We start from the raw sequence: 25,512 nt of genomic DNA, 5'->3' as shown, positions 1-25,512 counted from the left end.
ACATATTTATCAACTTATTTCCAGATAACTTCTAAACTACCCACAATTTCTCAACGTCATATGGAGGATCTACTCTATGCTGGCGAATTCAGCCCAAGCCGGCTAAGGTTAGCCACACCTCATGCTATTCACTGACTTTGTGGCTGTGCAGTGGTGTAATGTACTTAAGTCAAAATAATTAAGTACTGCTTAAGTACTTTTTTGGGCTATCTGTACTTTACTATTTATATTTTTGACAACTTTTACTTCACTACATTCCTAAAGAAAATATTGTACTTTTTACACCATACATTTTCCCTGACACCCAAAAGTATTCGTTACATTTTTAATGCTTAGCAAGACAGGAAAATGGTCCAATTCTTGCACTTATCAAGAGAACATCCCTGGTCATCCCTACTGCCTCTGATCTGGCAGACTCTCACTAAACACACAGGCTTTGTTTGTAAATTATGTCAGAGTGTTGGAGTGTGCCCCTGGCTATTCGTAAATTTAAAATAAAAAAACGAAAAAATAGTGCCGTCTAGTTTGCTTAATATAAGGAATTTGAAATTATTTTTACTTTTAATTTTGATACTTAAAACCAAATACTTTTAGACTTTCACTCAAGTAGTATTTTACTGGGTGACTTTCACTTGAGTCATTTTCTATTAAGGTATTTTTACTTTTACTCAAGTATGACAATTGGGTACTTTTCCACAACTGTGACTGTATTATCTAGGTGGGCTGTGTTATCTAGGTGGGAACCTTTTAGCAAGCAGGCACCGGTGCCTTCTTGCCGTGGGCTCCAAACGACAGAGAAACTCATACCTGCTTGCTGTAATTGTGTAATACCTTGTCTGTTCTCCTTTTTGTTTTTTCAACTTTTTTGGCATGTTCTCTGTGAAGTAGGCTATGGGAGTTTTGCAACTTTTCCAACCTTGGATTAGTGCCAGCGCGCTAGTTGACGGACATCTGAAATCTATTTTGGATTTCGGCTCGATGAAGCGCCCGTCTCTCCTCTCTTCGGTAGCTAACTCAGCCTGCACTCTTTTAAAAGTGTTTGCATCGGATGGGCCTCCAACTATCAATATGTAAGTCTCTGCGTTCTCTTTGCTTTTCATATGCAGTTACGTGTTAGTTGTGTTCTAGCTGGTCTCCAGTAGGAGAGCTCTAGCTTGCCGACCATAACCGGGGTTGTTGGCTAGGCTGGCTAGGCTAATAGCTAGTTGGCTAAATAGCTAAATTTAGCTGCTGGCTGGTTAGCTTGCTGACTATGATAACTGCATATAGCTAACATTCATTGATAACTGGTTGTATGGTGTTATATATTTCCAAGACTTTGGTTTACTTTAATGTAGCTGTAAGCTAGGTGTTGATAGCTACTGGCTGGTAGGGCTAACATTAGCAGGCTAGTAGGGCTAATGTTAGCAGGCTAATAAGGCTAACCTTAGCAGGCCATTAGGGCTAATGTTAGGTTAGTTGGCTAGCAACCTTGCAAGTTTATTTGTAAAAAATAAATTCATAAAGTATTTGCTTGTAAGTTGGCTGAAAGTAATTGAAGCCAGTAATCATGAGTGCCAACGATTTGGTTTTAAATTTAAACATTTGAAGTTATTCCTTTAGGAGTTTACATTTTAGGGAATAGGTTGGCTTGCAGGGTCTTCCATATTACATCACACCCTTAAAAAACCTTTCCCGACATGACTTCGGCATTCTTTGGAAATTCTGATCTGTTTTATGTAATAACTCCCAAAAATAGGTGTAACTTTGCATTGGGATTTTTCATGTGTAATACTAACGCAAATCCTTATGTTACATGTGGTTACGTTTGTTACCCACTCTTTAAGAACCCTTGCTGTTACACCATAAAATCTCTATTTGATACATTGTATAACATGACGTGAGGTGAATGGTGTCCGAGTAAAACGAATGTAGGGGGCGTGTCCACATCGAGTGGCTGCACTCCTCAGAAGTGGGCGTTAACCGAAGAGGCTCACAGCAGTTTAGAAATTAGAAAAATATGCCCTTAGTTTATCTTTCGTTAATACTTATTTAATTTATTAATATATATTGCAAAAATGGGGACATAGATAGACAACTGTTAAGCATTCTCTTAGATAAAGAAAAGCCTATTGATTGACTCATTGTTTTTCAAAGACAACCCTGTGCAAATAAGTTTTGGGGGAAATACGGCAAGCCTAGTGTAAATAAAACAATAAAGTATAAATAAAAACATACTAACGTGTGTTGGCAATCAATTGAATAAATAAAACATCGGCGTGTGATCCGTTTCCTTTTCCCTTTTTCATCATTCTCTCTGTTCCTGTCAATGATGTCAGCTAGGAACTAATACTACGATTTAGAAATGGAGCATGTGCCTCGATCATATCTCCACAATTATTATTATTATTATTATGATCTCTTTCTCTGAAAGAAATTGACCATCGTAAACACCAATAGTGCCCACTGTGCAGCAGTAGAGTCCAGGGAATATGTTACAAGAGCCAAAATGTGCCATGAAAAATACACACCGAGCTCATGGCGTAGTACTCATTGTTTACGTTTAATCTCTGCTCTCTCAGTGTTTGTACATAGCCTACATAAACGAGTAGGCCTAGAGGAGAGCGAAAATTCCATAAACTATATCTGGAAGTTATCATGAAATACAAACAATGTAGTACTCACAGTTTCGAGAAGGTATTCGCGTCAGATCCTTCATTTGCCATCAGATGCAGGCCGCCATATTCTGTGTTCTACACCACGCGCATGTCCAACAGCAAGCTGCAATTTATGTTTTCCACTGTAGGTTTTATAATAAGGGGAATTTATTCATAGATTCTATAAAATACAGAATATCTTTTTCTGTGAAATTAACCATATTTACTAAATATATTTATAAGGAAACGAAACTACAATAGACTAGTGGTACTTTTTTGCATAGTAGAAGGAATATAAATTAATTGAATCTGAATAAAAATATGTACAAAATATATAGGAAAATGTTATGAAAAACATGCTATGGCAAAGGATCTATATTGGCCGAGAGAGAGAGAGAGGGTGAGAGTGAGAGAGTTAGAAAGGGTGAGAGAGAGAGTGAGAGAGAGAGAGAGAGAGTTAGAGAGGGTGAGAGTGAGAGTCTACTATTTTGTCACAGAGTTTATTATAAAACGAACAACGAATAGATAGAAACTCATAGCATCTTTTACTTGCCTCATAGCATGAATTATGAATAGAATAGAATAGAAGGAGATGCCACAGGTAGCCTAATGGTTTCAGAATGTTTTGGGCTTTGTTAGCTAATTTCCATAGAATGAACATTTAAATAATTACAGACAAATAATTTAGAGATGGTTTTAATATTCAATTATTTCCTGATTTCACCTTTACTTGCATTTAAACGAATTATGTGACAGAAGAAATACCATAACATAGCATTATGAACCGTAAATAACTAGGCTAAGTTAAATAATAGAATAGAATAGGATCAAATAGCCTGCATGGCTCTAAGACTTTCAGCACTGTCAAAGCAGGACAGACCGTCACTAGAGAGACAGCTCGAACCCAAATAAAATCCCGCCTTTTGGACAATGTTTTACACTTACTCTACCCTCATAGGTTAAGAGAAACAGGGTGTAGGTGGAATGACCCTTCTCGCCTTTCTATTGGTCTAAACTGACGCCAGTCAGAAGGATGCGGTCGCAGCTTTAACCAGCAGTAGGCTGAGTATAGAACACGGAGCAGGTTAATATTAGTTACCGTTGAGGCTAGCTGCATCCGACACTTCGTTAAAGGATGATGCAGGTGGAATCGTTTTATCCGTTTCAAAGATCTGACTGAGTGAGTATTGGATCGTTTAACCGTTAAATGTTTGTTTCCCCCGTTTAGTATGCTGTTGTTCTGTTCTGTCTCCACCATCACACCACATCATCATTTTCATGGACATGGTGTTATTCAGTCAGTGCAGATCGAGTTTTTTTTCCATAGACTGCACAGGCAGACATAGCTTACAGTCAACCTGATGACAATTATACGAGCTTATTATACAGATTTCCTTCTGTCATTCTGTTATATCACAGACATAACATCTCATTTGTCATGAGGATGGAATCAGGTTTTGGTAAATCCGTGTGTTGCTAGACATCGTGATCGATACATGGCATAGCCTACATAGGCTGCCTACATTACATGGTGATGCAGGAGTGGGAGGCTGACAGAGCAGGCTATAGGAATGCTGTTTTGCTTTGCTTTAGCGTCACTGCGATTTAGAGACGCAGTTTCATCGCACATCATCTCTCTCTCTCTTTCTCTCTCTCTCTCTCTTTCTCTCACTCTCTCTCTCTATGTGTCTCACTGTCTCTCTTTCGCTCTCTCTCACTCTGTCACACCAACGCACACACATACACACACACACACACACACACACACACACACACACACACACACACACACACACACACACACACACACACACACACACACACACACACATGCACACACATACACACATACATACAATCCATCATTCATCATTTCAAGTTCTGAACCTGTGGGATGTAGCAACCCCAGAATAGCAGCAGGGACTAGTTTGTATCTGTTCATTTGCCTGTTGCCAGACCTAGTCTGGGGTATTTCCTACAATGTAACAGTTGTAGATGTTGAGCTTTTGGGAACCACTGCCTCTGTTTTCTAGGTTAGTCCACAGATGATGTTTCACCAGATGTATATATCTGAAGCATCCGGTTGGCGTTTCCACTCACCTCCAAATATGGCAGTGACAGGAAGCCCAGTGGCCGGCAGTGGGAGAAGATTTTGGCCACGTTCTGCACATTTTCTCATCGATGAAACATTTGATCTCAATGCAATTTTCTGTTCCCAAAACTAGAATCTGTTATGAACAGAGTGGACTAAGTTTTAGACAGATTTGACCCTTTGCCAAAGTAAATAAATAGTTGTTTAAAGAGTGCAAAGGGCAAATTTAGTTATTGCACAGAGTAGGCGTTCCCTAACAGAAATGTGCAAATACATGCTAGAACGCTCAAATAGGGTCTTGCTAGCTCCTGATTGGCTCTGCCCATCTCCTTGCTTGTTCTACCCATTATAATTGATTAGCCCCCATTGGAAGGACAGGCTGTGGTCTATTTTGGGTTAGTTATACTAATCTATTGCTATTTCCTCATGTAATGATTTAATGAAATAATAACTGCAGTTAGTTAGCACAGAACAGTACATTCCATAAGCCAACAATGTGCAGAGTGTTTTAAACTACAGTTCCACATGTTTTGATGTGTTTTTAATTCTTCTTCATGTGTTTTCTGTGCGGCCGTTTTCCTAAGTGCAGAACATACCTCTGAGGAAAACGGTTGGGGTCAGACTCATGTTCCTTCTTAACTATGTGGAAGTCCTGCCTATGGGAGTTGATTCCAGAGTATTTGTCTGACATGATGTGGAGGACACTGACTGTGCAGTTATTACCAAGGCTACTGTAGTGGAAGACTTCACCTGTAACATATTGCCAGCCAAGCGGTCCAGGGATCACCAACATTTGGAAATATGCACTGATTATCCACGTCCTTTTTGTAATGATATTTACAGCATTCATTTCATTCCTTATTTTGTCTGTGATTCCCCACACATACTCTCCATAACGAGGTTGTTGTAGGACCCAGTTCGGCAGTGTCTGTGATTCCCCACACATACTCTCCATAACGAGGTTGTTGTAGGACCCAGTTCGGCAGTGTCTGTGATTCCCCACACATACTCTCCAAAACGAGGTTGTTGTAGGACCCAGTTCGGCAGTGTCTGTGATTCCCCACACATACTCTCCATAACGAGGTTGTTGTAGGACCCAGTTCGGCAGTGTCTGTGATTCCCCACATATACTCTCCATAACGAGGTTGTTGTAGGACCCAGTTCGGCAGTGTCTGTGATTCCCCACACATACTCTCCATAACGAGGTTGTTGTAGGACCCAGTTCGGCAGTGTCTGTGATTCCCCACACATACTCTCCATAACGAGGTTGTTGTAGGACCCAGTTCGGCAGTGTCTGTGATTCCCCACACATACTCTCCAAAACGAGGTTGTTGTAGGACCCAGTTCGGCAGTGTCTGTGATTCCCCACACATACTCTCCAAAACGAGGTTGTTGTAGGACCCAGTTCGGCAGTGTCTGTGATTCCCCACACATACTCTCCATAACGAGGTTGTTGTAGGACCCAGTTCGGCAGTGTCTGTGATTCCCCACACATACTCTCCATAACGAGGTTGTTGTAGGACCCAGTTCGGCAGTGTCTGTGATTCCCCACACATACTCTCCATAACGAGGTTGTTATAGGACCCAGTTCGGCAGTGTCTGTGATTCCCCACACATACTCTCCATAACGAGGTTGTTATAGGACCCAGTTCGGCAGTGTCTGTGATTCCCCACACATACTCTCCAAAACGAGGTTGTTGTAGGACCCAGTTTGGCAGTGTCTGTGATTCCCCACACATACTCTCCATAACGAGGTTGTTGTAGGACCCAGTTCGGCAGTGTCTGTGATTCCCCACACATACTCTCCAAAACGAGGTTGTTGTAGGACCCAGTTCGGCAGTGTCTGTGATTCCCCACACATACTCTCCATAACGAGGTTGTTATAGGACCCAGTTCGGCAGTGTCTGTGATTCCCCACACATACTCTCCATAACGAGGTTGTTATAGGACCCAGTTCGGCAGTGTCTGTGATTCCCCACACATACTCTCCAAAACGAGGTTGTTATAGGACCCAGTTCGGCAGTGTCTGTGATTCCCCACACATACTCTCCATAACGAGGTTGTTATAGGACCCAGTTCGGCAGTGTCTGTGATTCCCCACACATACTCTCCAAAACGAGGTTGTTATAGGACCCAGTTCGGCAGTGTCTGTGATTCCCCACACATACTCTCCAAAACGAGGTTGTTATAGGACCCAGTTCGGCAGTGTCTGTGATTCCCCACACATACTCTCCATAACGAGGTTGTTGTAGGACCCAGTTCGGCAGTGTCTGTGATTCCCCACACATACTCTCCAAAACGAGGTTGTTGTAGGACCCAGTTCGGCAGTGTCTGTGATTCCCCACACATACTCTCCATAACGAGGTTGTTGTAGGACCCAGTTCGGCAGTGTCTGTGATTCCCCACACATACTCTCCAAAACGAGGTTGTTGTAGGACCCAGTTCGGCAGTGTCTGTGATTCCCCACACATACTCTCCATAACGAGGTTGTTGTAGGACCCAGTTCGGCAGTGTCTGTGATTCCCCACACATACTCTCCAAAACGAGGTTGTTGTAGGACCCAGTTCGGCAGTGTCTGTGATTCCCCACACATACTCTCCATACTTGTTATAGGACCCAGTTCGGCAGTGTCTGTGATTCCCCAACATACTCTCCAAAACGAGGTTGTTGTAGGACCCAGTTCGGCAGTGTCTGTGATTCCCCACACATACTCTCCATAACGAGGTTGTTATAGGACCCAGTTCGGCAGTGTCTGTGATTCCCCACACATACTCTCCATAACGAGGTTGTTGTAGGACCCAGTTCGGCAGTGTCCCAGTCTTTCATGGTCCTCTGTCTTTCACAGTCCCAGTCTTTCACGGTCCTACCTAATGACTACATGACATCTACGTTAGGGTTTTATCCTGTACATATGTCATATCGATCGTTTCCACTTTGCCATTTAGAAGGTGGCATTTCCATCCCTGATGGTTTCTGTTTCTGTAATGTCTTCCTTCAGGGGAGGGAGGGAAGTTGTTTCTTGCTCATATAAGAGTTATAGAGCCCAATGAAATGTTGCGGTGCTGTATCTACTGACTACCATCTGTACGTGATGTGGTTTTGACGTGTGATGACATGTGACGTGTGTGTGTTTGTGTGTGTGTGTGTGTGTGTGTGTGTGTGTGTGTATATGTGTGGACGTATTTAACTATACTTGTGGGGACCAGAAGTCCCCTACTAGAATAGTAAATAAACAAAAATTGGACCAAATGGGGACATTTTGTTAGTCCCCACAAGGTCAAATGCTATTTCTAGGGGGTTTAGTGTTTAGGTTTAGTGTTAGGGGTTAAGGAAAATATAATTTTGAATGGGAGTGAATTGTATGTCCCCACAAGGTTAGCTGAGCAAGACTGTGTGTGTGTGCGTGTGTGTATATATATGTGTGTGTGTATATGTGTGTGTGTGTGTGTGTGTGTGTCTCTAGCTGTCACACAGGCAGCAGAAAGGCATGAAGTTAGCTGGGACCTCCAGCTGATCTGCACTGTGTGACCTTCACACTTTCCCTATTTTCCCTCTGTTTTTTTCAGGTGAGAGTGTGTGGGGGTGTGGGGTGTGAGAGACAGAGAGACTGCAAGATAAATAATGTTTGAGGAAGAGAGAGATTTGTGAGAGAAAGTGAAAGAGTGAGAGTGAGTGAAAAGCGAGAGAGAGAGAGACAGAGAGAGAAAGGCAGAGAGCGAGAGAGACAGAGAGAGAGGCAGAGAGAGAGAGAGACAGAGAGAGAGAGAGACAGAGAGAGAGAGGCAGAGAGAGAGAGAGAGAGAGAGGCAGAGAGAGAGAGTGTGTGTGTGTGAGAGAGAGAAAGAGAGAGTCAAAGAGAGAGCGAGAGAAGATGAGGAGACTCCTCCAGGACTCTCCTCTGTGTTGCGTGGTAAAACTCTGGTCTCAGTCCTGCCTGGAGTTCTCTCTTCTCTAAGACCTTCCTGCTCCTCTCAGCTGGTTTCCTCTTCATGAAGACCACTGACATCGGTGATGTGATGAATAAATTTGAAGTCCTTGGCATTGTAGGTGAAGGTAAGTTGATCATTATTTACAACTACTGCATTACACTGTCAAAGGAAACACTACTGTTTTACACTAGTGTGTTTATCTGTGGGTTGTTTTTAGTGATGTTGGTGTGATGGTCGAAGCTGAAAGCCAAAACCCTCTCTGACCTTGTTATCACTGTGTTACTTATGGCTGTGACTGAAAACATTTACAACGATCAACGGTTAACGTAAAGGAGTTCTCAGTACTGTGTCCAAAAAACACTGTTTGCAGAACTAGAGATAAATTATTATTCTAAAGTGCTCATCGTGTTCCCAGTTCTGAACCGTCGCCACTTAACCGGAGGGTCTAAAGTGGGCTAAAACTGTCTCCACCTCTCCATGTGTCCTCTGGCTAGGCCTTGTAGCTGCTGTGCCCGTGAAACCCTTCCAGAAACCACCGCCAAACTGACAACATCACACTCGTTGACCTTTTCCATTTGCACGACTGGCTCTTCATCCGTTCCCTTTCAGATTCATAAATGGAGTTTTGGAAATAATGTCTTCATCTCTTGAGCTACGCACTTTTTCTTTCATCTAACTAATCTAACTGTCATTTCATGTCAAAATTCACTTAATATGTGAATAAATGACATAGATGGAGGAAGAGAGTGCAATCATGTTATTCAGTAGCTCTTTAGCCCCTGAATTCTCCTGTATATGTGGTTGACTGGCTGAAGGGCTGAGGCTGATAGCCCAGGGCTACAGGGCGAGGGAGTGGCAAGCCTCTCTCAGGCCAGGGAGAGATACTCTGAGCTGGGGTATAATGACCGGCTACTTCCCTGGCCCTTGGTTCCTTCACTGGTCCCTCCACTAATACAATTTAACGCTAGATCAGATGAGTAATTTCATTCCCATGCCATTTGTTGACGGAAGGATCCTCATCACACAGATTACTTGTCACCCATCACCCAGGGGGTTAAGCAGTTTACAACTCCCATCAATTCAGGAAGTGATGCAACAAAGGAGGGGAGGAAACACCAGTTATAGAACATATCATGGAAGAGCTTTTCTCCTCCCATCAAGACACTCTTGACTGAGTGACACGGACAGGAACTTCATATCAGGAAGTTAGTAAGTTAGTTTTCAAGAGCGATGAATGGGGTACATTCTGCATTTCGTAGAGTCATTTATTATTAGTTGATTGGCATATCTGACATGTAGTTCTGAAGATAATAGAGAAGTCAATTTTTCAGTAGTAGATTGAAATTCACTGACTATCTGTGATGACTATTCAATAACTATCTACTGACTAGTGATGACTATTCACTGACCAGTGATGACTATTCAATAACTATCTACTGACTAGTGATGACTATTCAATAACTATCTACTGACTAGTGATGACTATTCAATAACTATCTACTGACTAGTGATGACTATTCAATAACTATCTACTGACTATTCAATAACTATCTACTGACTATTGATGACTATTCAATAACTATCTACTGACTAGTGATGACTATTCAATAACTATCTACTGACTAGTGATGACTATTCAATAACTATCTACTGACTAGTGATGACTATTCAATAACTATCTACTGACTAGTGATGACTATTCAATAACTGACTATTCAATAACTATCTACTGACTATTATTCAATAACTATCTACTGACTATTCAATAACTATCTACTGACTATTCAATAACTATCTACTGACTATTCAATAACTATCTACTGACTATCTATCTGACTATTCAATAACTATCTACTGACTATTCAATAACTATCTACTGACTATTCAATAACTATCTACTGACTATTCAATAACTATCTACTGACTATTCAATAACTATCTACTGACTATTCAATAACTATCTACTGACTATTCAATAACTATCTACTGACTATCTACTGACTATTCAATAACTATCTACTGACTATCTACTGACTATTCAATAACTATCTACTGACTATTCAATAACTATCTACTGACTATCTACTGACTATTCAATAACTATCTACTGACTATTCAATAACTATCTACTGACTATCTACTGACTATTCAATAACTATCTACTGACTATCTACTGACTATTCAATAACTATCTACTGACTATCTACTGACTATTCAATAACTATCTACTGACTATTCAATAACTATCTACTGACTATTCAATAACTATCTACTGACTATCTACTGACTATTCAATAACTATCTACTGACTATTCAATAACTATCTACTGACTATTCAATAACTATCTACTGACTATAGTGATGACTATTCAATAACTATCTACTGACTATAGTGATGACTATTCAATAACTATCTACTGACTATAGTGATGACTATTCAATAACTATCTACTGACTATAGTGATGACTATTCAATAACTATCTACTGACTATAGTGACTACTGACTATTCAATAACTATCTACTGACTATTCAATAACTATCTACTGACTATTCAATAACTATCTACTGACTATTCAATAACTATCTACTGACTATTCAATAACTATCTACTGACTATAGTGACTGAATAACTATCTACACTATAACTATCTACTGACTATCTACTGACTATTCAATAACTATCTACTGACTATTCAATAACTATCTACTGACTATTCAATAACTATCTACTGACTATTCAATAACTATCTACTGACTATTCAATAACTATCTACTGACTATTCAATAACTATCTACTGACTATTCAATAACTATCTACTGACTATTCAATAACTATCTACTGACTATTCAATAACTATCTACTGACTATTCAATAACTATCTACTGACTATTCAATAACTATCTACTGACTATTCAATAACTATCTACTGACTATGTGATGACTATTCAATAACTATCTACTGACTATGACTTGAATAACTATTCATCTATGACTATTCAATAACTATCTACTGACTATTCAATAACTATCTACTGACTATCTGACTGACTATTCAATAACTATCTACTGACTATCTGATGACTATTCAATAACTATCTACTGACTATTGATGACTATTCAATAACTATCTACTGACTATTGATGACTAAATAACTATCTACTGACTATTCAATGATGACTATTCAATAACTATCTACTGACTATGACTATTCAATAACTATCTACTGACTACTATTCAATAACTATCTACTGACTAGTGATGACTATTCAATAACTATCTACTGACTATCTGATGACTATTCAATAACTATCTACTGACTATTGATGACTATTCAATAACTATCTACTGACTATGAATACTATTGACAAATAACTATCTACTGACTATTCAATGATGACTATTCAATAACTATCTACTGACTATTCAATAACTATCTGACTGACTATTCAATAACTATCTACTGACTATTCACTGATCTGACTATTCAATAACTATCTACTGACTATCTACTGACTATTCAATAACTATCTACTGACTAATAACTGATGACTATTCAATAACTATCTACTGACTATTCAATAACTATCTACTGACTATCTACTGACTATTCAATAACTATCTACTGACTCTATGACTATTCAATAACTATCTACTGACTATTCAGTGATGACTATTCAATAACTATCTACTGACTATTCAATGACTGACTATTCAATAACTATCTACTATGATGACTATTCAATAACTATCTACTGACTATAATGATGACTATTCAATAACTATCTACTGACTATAGTGATGACTATTCAATAACTATCTACTGACTATTCAATAACTATCTACTGACTATAGTGATGACTATTCAATAACTATCTACTGACTATAGTGATGACTATTCAATAACTATCTACTGACTATAGTGATGACTATTCAATAACTATCTACTGACTATAGTGATGACTATTCAATAACTATCTACTGACTATAGTGATGACTATTCAATAACTATCTACTGACTATAGTGATGACTATTCAATAACTATCTACTGACTATAGTGATGACTATTCAATAACTATCTACTGACTATAGTGATGACTATTCAATAACTATCTACTGACTATAGTGATGACTATTCAATAACTATCTACTGACTATTCAATAACTATCTACTGACTATTCAATAACTATCTACTGACTATTCAATAACTATCTACTGACTATAGTGATGACTATTCAATAACTATCTACTGACTATAGTGATGACTATTCAATAACTATCTACTGACTAGTGATGACTATTCAATAACTATCTACTGACTAGTGATGACTATTCAATAACTATCTACTGACTATCTAACTATCTACTGACTATTCAATAACTATCTACTGACTATTCAATAACTATCTACTGACTATAGTGATGACTATTCAATAACTATCTACTGACTATAGTGATGACTATTCAATAACTATCTACTGACTAGTGATGACTATTCAATAACTATCTACTGACTAGTGATGACTATTCAATAACTATCTACTGACCAGTGATGACTATTCAATAACTATCTACTGACTAGTGATGACTATTCAATAACTATCTACTGACTATTGATGACTATTCAATAACTATCTACTGACTATTCAATAACTATCTACTGACTATTCAATAACTATCTACTGACTATCTACTGACTATTCAATAACTATCTACTGGCTATGTGATGACTATTCAATAACTATCTACTGACTATCTACTGACTATTCAATAACTATCTACTGACTATCTACTGACTAGTGAAGACTATTCACTGACTAGTGATGACTATTCACTGACTAGTGATGACTATTCAATAACTATCTACTGACTATTCAATAACTATCTACTGACTATTCAATAACTATCTACTGACTATTCAATAACTATCTACTGACTATTCAATAACTATCTACTGACTATGTGATGACTATTCAATAACTATCTACTGACTATTCAATAACTATCTACTGACTATAGTGATGACTATTCAATAACTATCTACTGACTATTCAATAACTATCTACTGACTATATTGATGACTATTCAATAACTATCTACTGACTATTCAATAACTATCTACTGACTATAGTGATGACTATTCAATAACTATCTACTGACTATTCAATAACTATCTACTGACTATTCAATAACTATCTACTGACTATTCAATAACTATCTACTGACTATAGTGATGACTATTCAATAACTATCTACTGACTATTCAATAACTATCTACTGACTATTCAATAACTATCTACTGACTATTCAATAACTATCTACTGACTATTCAATAACTATCTACTGACTATTCAATAACTATCTACTGACTATTCAATAACTATCTACTGACTATTCAATAACTATTCAATAACTATCTACTGACTATTCAATAACTATCTACTGACTATTCAATAACTATCTACTGACTATAGTGATGACTATTCAATAACTATCTACTGACTATTCAATAACTATCTACTGACTATTCAATAACTATCTACTGACTATTCAATAACTATCTACTGACTATTCAATAACTATCTACTGACTATTCAATAACTATCTACTGACTATAGTGATGACTATTCAATAACTATCTACTGACTATTCAATAACTATCTACTGACTATAGTGATGACTATTCAATAACTATCTACTGACTATAGTGATGACTATTCAATAACTATCTACTGACTATTCAATAACTATCTACTGACTATTCAATAACTATCTACTGACTATTCAATAACTATCTACTGACTATAGTGATGACTATTCAATAACTATCTACTGACTATTCAATAACTATCTACTGACTATTCAATAACTATCTACTGACTATTCAATAACTATCTACTGACTATTCAATAACTATCTACTGACTATTCAATAACTATCTACTGACTATTCAATAACTATCTACTGACTATTCAATAACTATCTACTGACTATTCAATAACTATCTACTGACTATTCAATAACTATCTACTGACTATTCAATAACTATCTACTGACTATTCAATAACTATCTACTGACTATCTACTGACTATTCAATAACTATCTACTGACTATTCAATAACTATCTACTGACTATTCAATAACTATCTACTGACTATGTGATGACTATTCAATGACTATCTACTGACTATGTGATGACTATTCAATAACTATCTACTGACTATTCAATAACTATCTACTGACTATGTGATGACTATTCACTGACTATCTACTGACTATGTGATGACTATTCACAGACTATCTACTGACTATGTGATGACTATTCAATAACTATCTACTGACTATCTACTGACTATTCAATAACTATCTACTGACTATTCAATAACTATCTACTGACTATTCAATAACTATCTACTGACTATTCAATAACTATCTACTGACTATTCAATAACTATCTACTGACTATTCAATAACTATCTACTGACTATTCAATAACTATCTACTGACTATAGTGATGACTATTCACTGACTATCTACTGACTATTCAATAACTATCTACTGACTATTCAATAACTATCTACTGACTATTCAATAACTATCTACTGACTATGTGATGACTATTCAATAACTATCTACTGACTATTCAATAACTATCTACTGACTATTCAATAACTATCTACTGACTATTCAATAACTATCTACTGACTATTCACAGACTATCTACTGACTATGACTATTCAATAACTATCTACTGACTATTCAATGACTATTCAATAACTATCTACTAACTATCTACTGACTATTCAATAACTATCTACTGACTATGTGATGACTATTCAATAACTATCTACTGACTATAGTGATGACTATTCAATAACTATCTACTGACTATAGTGATGACTATTCAATAACTATCTACTGACTATAGTGATGACTATTCAATAACTATCTACTGACTATAGTGATGACTATTCAATAACTATCTACTGACTATTCAATAACTATCTACTGACTATTCACTGACTATCTACTGACTATTCACTGACTATCTACTGACTATTCAATAACTATCTACTGACTATTCAATAACTATCTACTGACTATTCAATAACTATCTACTGACTATTCAATAACTATCTACTGACTATTCATTAACTATAACTTATTCAATAACTATCTACTGACTCTACTGACTATTCAATAACTATCTACTGACTATTGATGACTATTCAATAACTATCTACTGACTATTCAATAACTATCTACTGACTATTCAATAACTATCTACTGACTATTCTATTCAATAACTATCTACTGACTATTCAATAACTATCTACTGACTATTCAATATATCTACTGACTATTCAATAACTATCTACTGACTATTCAATGACTATTCAATAACTATCTACTGACTATTCACTATTCAACTATCTACTGACTATTCAATACTGACTATTCTATTCAATAACTATCTACTGACTATTCAATAACTATCTACTGACTATCTACTGACTATTCAATAACTATCTACTGACTATTCAATAACTATCTACTGACTATTCAATAACTATCTACTGACTATTGATGATAACTATCTACTGACTACTATAACTATCTACTGACTATTCTATTCAATAACTATCTACTGACTATTCAATAACTATCTACTGACTATTCAATAACTATCTACTGACTATTCAATAACTATCTACTGACTATTCAATAACTATCTACTGACTATGTGATGACTATTCAATAACTATCTACTGACTATCTACTGACTATTCAATAACTATCTACTGACTATTCAACTAACTGACTATTCAATAACTATCTACTGACTGACTATCTACTGACTATTCAATAACTATCTACTGACTATTCAATAACTATCTACTGACTATTCAATAACTATCTACTGATCTACTGACTATTAACTATCTATCTACTGACTATTCAATGACTATCTACTGACTATCTATGACTATTCAATAACTATCTACTGACTATTCAATAACTATCTACTGACTATTCTATTCAATAACTATCTACTGACTATTCAATAACTATCTACTGACTATTCAATAACTATCTACTGACTATTCAATAACTATCTACTGACTATTCACTAACTATCTACTGACTATTCACTGACTATTCAATAACTATCTACTGACTATTCAATAACTATCTACTGACTGACTATTCACTAACTATCTACTGACTATTCAATAACTATCTACTGACTATTCAATAACTATCTACTGACTATTCACTGACTATCTACTGACTATGTGATGACTATTCAATAACTATCTACTGACTATTCAATAACTATCTACTGACTATTCAATAACTATCTACTGACTATTCAATAACTATCTACTGACTATTCAATAACTATCTACTGACTATTCAATAACTATCTACTGACTATTCAATAACTATCTACTGACTATTCAATAACTATCTACTGACTATTCAATAACTATCTACTGACTATTCAATAACTATCTACTGACTATTCAATAACTATCTACTGACTATTCAATAACTATCTACTGACTATTCAATAACTATCTATTCAATAACTATCTATTCAATAACTATCTACTGACTATTCAATAACTATCTACTGACTATTCAATAACTATCTACTGACTATAGTGATGACTATTCAATAACTATCTACTGACTATTCAATAACTATCTACTGACTATTCAATAACTATCTACTGACTATTCAATAACTATCTACTGACTATTCAATAACTATCTACTGACTATAGTGATGACTATTCAATAACTATCTACTGACTATAGTGATGACTATTCAATAACTATCTACTGACTATTCAATAACTATCTACTGACTATTCAATAACTATCTACTGACTATTCAATAACTATCTACTGACTATTCAATAACTATCTACTGACTATAGTGATGACTATTCAATAACTATCTACTGACTATAGTGATGACTATTCAATAACTATCTACTGACTATATGATGACTATTCAATAACTATCTACTGACTATTCAATAACTATCTACTGACTATTCAATAACTATCTACTGACTATGTGATGACTATTCAATAACTATCTACTGACTATTCAATAACTATCTACTGACTATTCAATAACTATCTACTGACTATTCAATAACTATCTACTGACTATTCAATAACTATCTACTGACTATTCAATAACTATCTACTGACTATAGTGATGACTATTCAATAACTATCTACTGACTATTCAATAACTATCTACTGACTATAGTGATGACTATTCAATAACTATCTACTGACTATTGATGACTATTCAATAACTATCTACTGACTATTCAATCACAATAACTATCTACTGACTATTCAATAACTATCTACTGACTATGTGATGACTATTCAATAACTATCTACTGACTATTCAATGACTATCTACTGACTATCTATCTACTGACTATCTGATGACTATTCAATAACTATCTACTGACTATTCAATAACTATCTACTGACTATTCAATAACTATCTACTGACTATTCAATAACTATCTACTGACTATCTACTGACTATTCAACTATCTACTGACTATTCAATAACTATCTACTGACTATAGTGATGACTATTCAATAACTATCTACTGACTATGTGATGACTATTCAATAACTATCTACTGACTATTCAATAACTATCTACTGACTATTCAATAACTATCTACTGACTATGTGATGACTATTCAATAACTATCTACTGACTATTCAATAACTATCTACTGACTATTCAATAACTATCTACTGACTATAGTGATGACTATTCAATAACTATCTACTGACTATGTGATGACTATTCAATAACTATCTACTGACTATTCAATAACTATCTACTGACTATTCAATAACTATCTACTGACTATTCAATAACTATCTACTGACTATTCAATAACTATCTACTGACTATTCAATAACTATCTACTGACTATTCAATAACTATCTACTGACTACTATCTACTGACTATTCAATAACTATCTACTGACTATTCAATAACTATCTACTGACTATTCATCTATAACTATCTACTGACTATTCAATAACTATCTACTGACTATTCAATAACTATCTACTGACTATTCAATAACTATCTACTGACTATTCAATAACTATCTACTGACTATTCAATAACTATCTACTGACTATAGTGATGACTATTCAATAACTATCTACTGACTATTCAATAACTATCTACTGACTATTCAATAACTATCTACTGACTATAGTGATGACTATTCAATAACTATCTACTGACTATTCAATAACTATCTACTGACTATCTACTGACTATTCAATAACTATCTACTGACTATTCAATAACTATCTACTGACTATAGTGATGACTATTCAATAACTATCTACTGACTATTCAATAACTATCTACTGACTATTCAATAACTATCTACTGACTATAGTGATGACTATTCAATAACTATCTACTGACTATAGTGATGACTATTCAATAACTATCTACTGACTATTCTATTCAATAACTATCTACTGACTATTCATTCAATAACTATCTACTGACTATTCAATAACTATCTACTGACTATTCAACTATCTACTATCTGACTGACTATTCAATAACTATCTACTGACTATTCAATAACTATCTACTGACTATTCAATAACTATCTACTGACTATGTGATGACTATTCAATAACTATCTACTGACTATTCAATAACTATCTACTGACTATTCAATAACTATCTACTGACTATTCAATAACTATCTACTGACTATTCAATAACTATCTACTGACTATTCAATAACTATCTACTGACTATTCAATAACTATCTACTGACTATTCAATAACTATCTACTGACTATTCAATAACTATCTACTGACTATTCAATAACTATCTACTGACTATTCAATAACTATCTACTGACTATTCAATAACTATCTACTGACTAATAACTATGATGACTATTCAATAACTATCTTATGTGATGACTATTCAATAACTATCTACTGACTATTCAATAACTATCTACTGACTATTCAATAACTATCTACTGACTATTGATGACTATTCAATAACTATCTACTGACTATTCATTCAATAACTATCTACTGACTATTCAATAACTATTCAATAACTATCTACTGACTATTCAATAACTATCTACTGACTATTCAATAACTATCTACTGACTATGTGATGACTATTCATAACTATCTACTGACTATTCAATAACTATTCTAACTATCTACTGACTATTCTACTATCTATTCAATAACTATCTACTGACTATTCAATAACTATCTACTGACTATTCAATAACTATCTACTGACTATTCACTGACTATCTACTGACTATTCACTGACTATCTACTGACTATTCAATAACTATCTACTGACTATTCAATAACTATCTACTGACTATTCAATAACTATCTACTGACTATTCAATAACTATCTACTGACTATTCAATAACTATCTACTGACTATGTGATGACTATTCAATAACTATCTACTGACTATGTGATGACTATTCAATAACTATCTACTGACTATTCAATAACTATCTACTGACTATTCAATAACTATCTACTGACTATGTGATGACTATTCAATAACTATCTACTGACTATTCAATAACTATCTACTGACTATTCAATAACTATCTACTGACTATTCAATAACTATCTACTGACTATCTACTGACTATTCAATAACTATCTACTGACTATTCAATAACTATCTACTGACTATTCAATAACTATCTACTGACTATCTACTGACTATTCAATAACTATCTACTGACTATCTACTGACTATTCAATAACTATCTACTGACTATTCAATAACTATCTACTGACTATTCAATAACTATCTACTGACTATTCACTGACTATCTACTGGCTATTCAATAACTATCTACTGACTATGTGATGACTATTCAATAACTATCTACTGACTATGTGATGACTATTCACAGACTATCTACTGGCTATGTGATGACTATTCAATAACTATCTACTGACTATTCAATAACTATCTACTGACTATTCAATAACTATCTACTGACTATTCAATAACTATCTACTGGCTATTCAATAACTATCTACTGACTATGTGATGACTATTCAATAACTATCTACTGACTATTCACTGACTATCTACTGGCTATTCAATAACTATCTACTGACTATTCAATAACTATCTACTGACTATTCACTGACTATCTACTGACTATTCAATAACTATCTACTGACTATTCAATGACTATCTACTGACTATTCAATAACTATCTACTGACTATGTGATGACTATTCAATAACTATCTACTGACTATAGTGATGACTATTCAATAACTATCTACTGACTATTCAATAACTATCTACTGACTATTCAATAACTATCTACTGACTATTCAATAACTATCTACTGACTATTCAATAACTATCTACTGACTATTCAATAACTATCTACTGACTATTCAATAACTATCTACTGACTATTCAATAACTATCTACTGACTATCTACTGACTATTCACTAACTATCTACTGACTATTCAATAACTATCTACTGACTATCTACTGACTATTCAATAACTATCTACTGACTATCTACTGACTATTCAATAACTATCTACTGACTATTCAATAACTATCTACTGACTATTCAATAACTATCTACTGACTATTCTATTCATAACTATCTACTGACTATGTGATGACTATTCAATAACTATCTATCTACTGACTATTCAATAACTATCTACTGACTATTCAATAACTATCTGACTATAGTGATGACTATTCAACTATCTACTGACTATTCAATAACTATCTACTGACTATGTGATGACTATTCAATAACTATCTACTGACTATGTGATGACTATTCAATAACTATCTACTGACTATTCATGACTATTCACAGACTATCTACTGACTATTCAATGATGACTATTCAATAACTATCTACTGACTATCCTGACTGACTATTCAATAACTATCTACTGACTATGTGATGACTATTCAATAACTATCTACTGACTATTCAATAACTATCTACTGACTATTCAATAACTATCTACTGACTATGTGATGACTATTCAATAACTATCTACTGACTATGTGATGACTATTCAATAACTATCTACTGACTATGTGATGACTATTCAATAACTATCTACTGACTATTCAATAACTATCTACTGACTATTCAATAACTATCTACTGACTATGTGATGACTATTCAATAACTATCTACTGACTATGTGATGACTATTCAATAACTATCTACTGACTATTCACTGACTATCTACTGGCTATGTGATGACTATTCAATAACTATCTACTGACTATTCACTGACTATCTACTGACTATTCAATAACTATCTACTGACTATTCAATAACTATCTACTGACTATTTGATGACTATTCACTGACTATCTACTGGCTATGTGATGACTATTCAATAACTATCTACTGACTATTCACTGACTATCTACTGGCTATGTGATGACTATTCAATAACTATCTACTGACTATTCAATAACTACTGACTATCTACTGACTATTCAATAACTATCTACTGACTATTCAATAACTATCTACTGACTATTCAATAACTATCTACTGACTATGTGATGACTATTCAATAACTATCTACTGACTATTCAATAACTATCTACTGACTATTCAATAACTATCTACTGACTATGTGATGACTATTCAATAACTATCTACTGACTATTCAATAACTATCTACTGACTATTCAATAACTATCTACTGACTATTCAATAACTATCTACTGACTATGTGATGACTATTCAATAACTATCTACTGACTATTCACTGACTATCTACTGGCTACTCAATAACTATCTACTGACTATTCACTGACTATTCAATAACTATCTACTGACTATGTGATGACTATTCAATAACTATCTACTGGCTATGTGATGACTATTCACTATCTACTGACTATTCAATAACTATCTACTGACTATTCAATAACTATCTACTGACTATTGATGACTATTCACTGACTATTCTGACTGACTATGTGACTATTCTACTGACTATTCACTGGCTATCTACTGACTATTCAATAACTATCTACTGACTATGTGATGACTATTCACTGACTATCTACTGACTATGTGATGACTATTCACTGACTATCTACTGACTATTCACTGACTATCTACTGACTATTCACTGACTATCTACTGACTATTCACTGACTATCTACTGACTATGTGATGACTATTCAATAACTATCTACTGACTATTCAATAACTATCTACTGACTATTCACTGACTATCTACTGACTATTCAATAACTATCTACTGACTATTCAATAACTATCTACTGACTATTCAATAACTATCTACTGACTATTCAATAACTATCTACTGACTATGTGATGACTATTCAATAACTATCTACTGACTATTCAATAACTATCTACTGACTATTCAATAACTATCTACTGACTATTCAATAACTATCTACTGACTATGTGATGACTATTCACAGACTATCTACTGGCTATGTGATGACTATTCAATAACTATCTACTGACTATTCACTGACTATCTACTGACTATTCAATAACTATCTACTGACTATGTGATGACTATTCACTGACTATCTACTGACTATGTGATGACTATTCAATAACTATCTACTGACTATGTGATGACTATTCAATAACTATCTACTGACTATTCAATAACTATCTACTGACTATGTGATGACTATTCAATAACTATCTACTGACTATTCAATAACTACTGACTATGACTATTCAATAACTATCTACTGACTATTCAATAACTATCTACTGACTATTCAATAACTATCTACTGACTATTCAATAACTATCTACTGACTATTCAATAACTATCTACTGACTATGTGATGACTATTCAATAACTATCTACTGACTATTCAATAACTATCTACTGACTATTCAATAACTATCTACTGACTATTCAATAACTATCTACTGACTATGTGATGACTATTCAATAACTATCTACTGACTATGTGATGACTATTCAATAACTATCTACTGACTATTCAATAACTATCTACTGACTATGTGATGACTATTCAATAACTATCTACTGACTATTCAATAACTATCTACTGACTATGTGATGACTATTCAATAACTATCTACTGACTATTCAATAACTATCTACTGACTATAACTATCTACTGACTATTCAATAACTATCTACTGACTATTCAATAACTATCTACTGACTATTCAATAACTATCTACTGACTATTCAATAACTATCTACTGACTATGTGATGACTATTCAATAACTATCTACTGACTATTCAATAACTATCTACTGACTATGTGATGACTATTCAATAACTATCTACTGACTATCTACTGACTATTCAATAACTATCTACTGACTATTCAATAACTATCTACTGACTATTCAATAACTATCTACTGACTATGTGATGACTATTCAATAACTATCTAATAACTATCTACTGACTATTCAATGACTATTCTATCTACTGACTATTCAATGACTATTCAATAACTATCTACTGACTATTCAATGACTGACTATTCAATAACTATCTACTGACTATTCAATAACTATCTACTGACTATTCAATAACTATCTACTGACTATTCAATAACTATCTACTGACTATTCAATAACTATCTACTGACTATTCAATAACTATCTACTGACTATTCAATAACTATCTACTGACTATTCAATAACTATCTACTGACTATGTGATGACTATTCAATAACTATCTACTGACTATTCAATAACTATCTACTGACTATTCAATAACTATCTACTGACTATTCAATAACTATCTACTGACTATTCAATAACTATCTACTGACTATTCAATAACTATCTACTGACTATTCAATAACTATCTACTGACTATTCAATAACTATCTACTGACTATGTGATGACTATTCAATAACTATCTACTGACTATCTACTGACTATTCAATAACTATCTACTGACTATTCAATAACTATCTACTGACTATTCAATAACTATCTACTGACTATCTACTGACTATTCAATAACTATCTACTGACTATTCAATAACTATCTACTGACTATTCAATAACTATCTACTGACTATTCAATAACTATCTACTGACTATGTGACTGACTATTCAATAACTATCTACTGACTATTCAATAACTATCTACTGACTATTCAATAACTATCTACTGACTATTCAATAACTATCTACTGACTATGTGATGACTATTCAATAACTATCTACTGACTATTCAATAACTATCTACTGACTATTCAATAACTATCTACTGACTATGTGATGACTATTCAATAACTATCTACTGACTATTCAATAACTATCTACTGACTATTCAATAACTATCTACTGACTATTCAATAACTATCTACTGACTATTCAATAACTATCTACTGACTATTCAATAACTATCTACTGACTATTCAATAACTATCTACTGACTATTCAATAACTATCTACTGACTATTCAATAACTATCTACTGACTATTCAATAACTATCTACTGACTATTCAATAACTATCTACTGACTATGTGATGACTATTCAATAACTATCTACTGACTATGTGATGACTATTCAATAACTATCTACTGACTATGTGATGACTATTCAATAACTATCTACTGACTACTGACTATCTACTGACTATTCAATAACTATCTACTGACTATCTACTGACTATTCAATAACTATCTACTGACTATGTGATGACTATTCACTGACTATCTACTGACTATG

At 34.3% G+C, this 25,512-nt stretch overlaps 2 protein-coding genes across 4 annotated transcripts in view; one reads left to right on the top strand and one right to left on the bottom strand.

The window, feature by feature from the left end:
• Nucleotides 1-2,772, bottom strand: part of scml2 (Scm polycomb group protein like 2) — a 52,214-nt gene extending 49,442 nt beyond the window's left edge. The window contains exon 1 of one of the 3 annotated variants that reach the window (XM_042318995.1): nucleotides 2,665-2,772. The gene's annotated coding sequence lies outside the window, so the exon portion shown is untranslated. The remainder of the gene's footprint in view (nucleotides 1-2,664) is intronic. The other 2 variants (XM_042318996.1, XM_042318994.1) reach the window with 2 other exon arrangements.
• Nucleotides 2,773-8,495: 5,723 nt separating this feature from the next.
• cdkl5 (cyclin-dependent kinase-like 5) overlaps nucleotides 8,496-25,512 on the top strand; it is an 88,127-nt gene continuing 71,110 nt past the window's right edge. The window contains 1 exon segment of the mRNA XM_042318986.1: nucleotides 8,496-8,781. Coding sequence (XP_042174920.1) covers nucleotides 8,718-8,781 — 64 coding nt within the window. The 5' untranslated portion in view covers nucleotides 8,496-8,717.

This window comes from Oncorhynchus tshawytscha, unplaced genomic scaffold, assembly GCF_018296145.1.
Source record: "Oncorhynchus tshawytscha isolate Ot180627B unplaced genomic scaffold, Otsh_v2.0 Un_contig_5015_pilon_pilon, whole genome shotgun sequence".
NCBI classification, from domain to species: domain Eukaryota; kingdom Metazoa; phylum Chordata; class Actinopteri; order Salmoniformes; family Salmonidae; genus Oncorhynchus; species Oncorhynchus tshawytscha.
The sequence above is the reverse complement of the archived record's forward strand: the minus strand, read 5'-3'. Positions and strand labels throughout refer to the sequence as shown.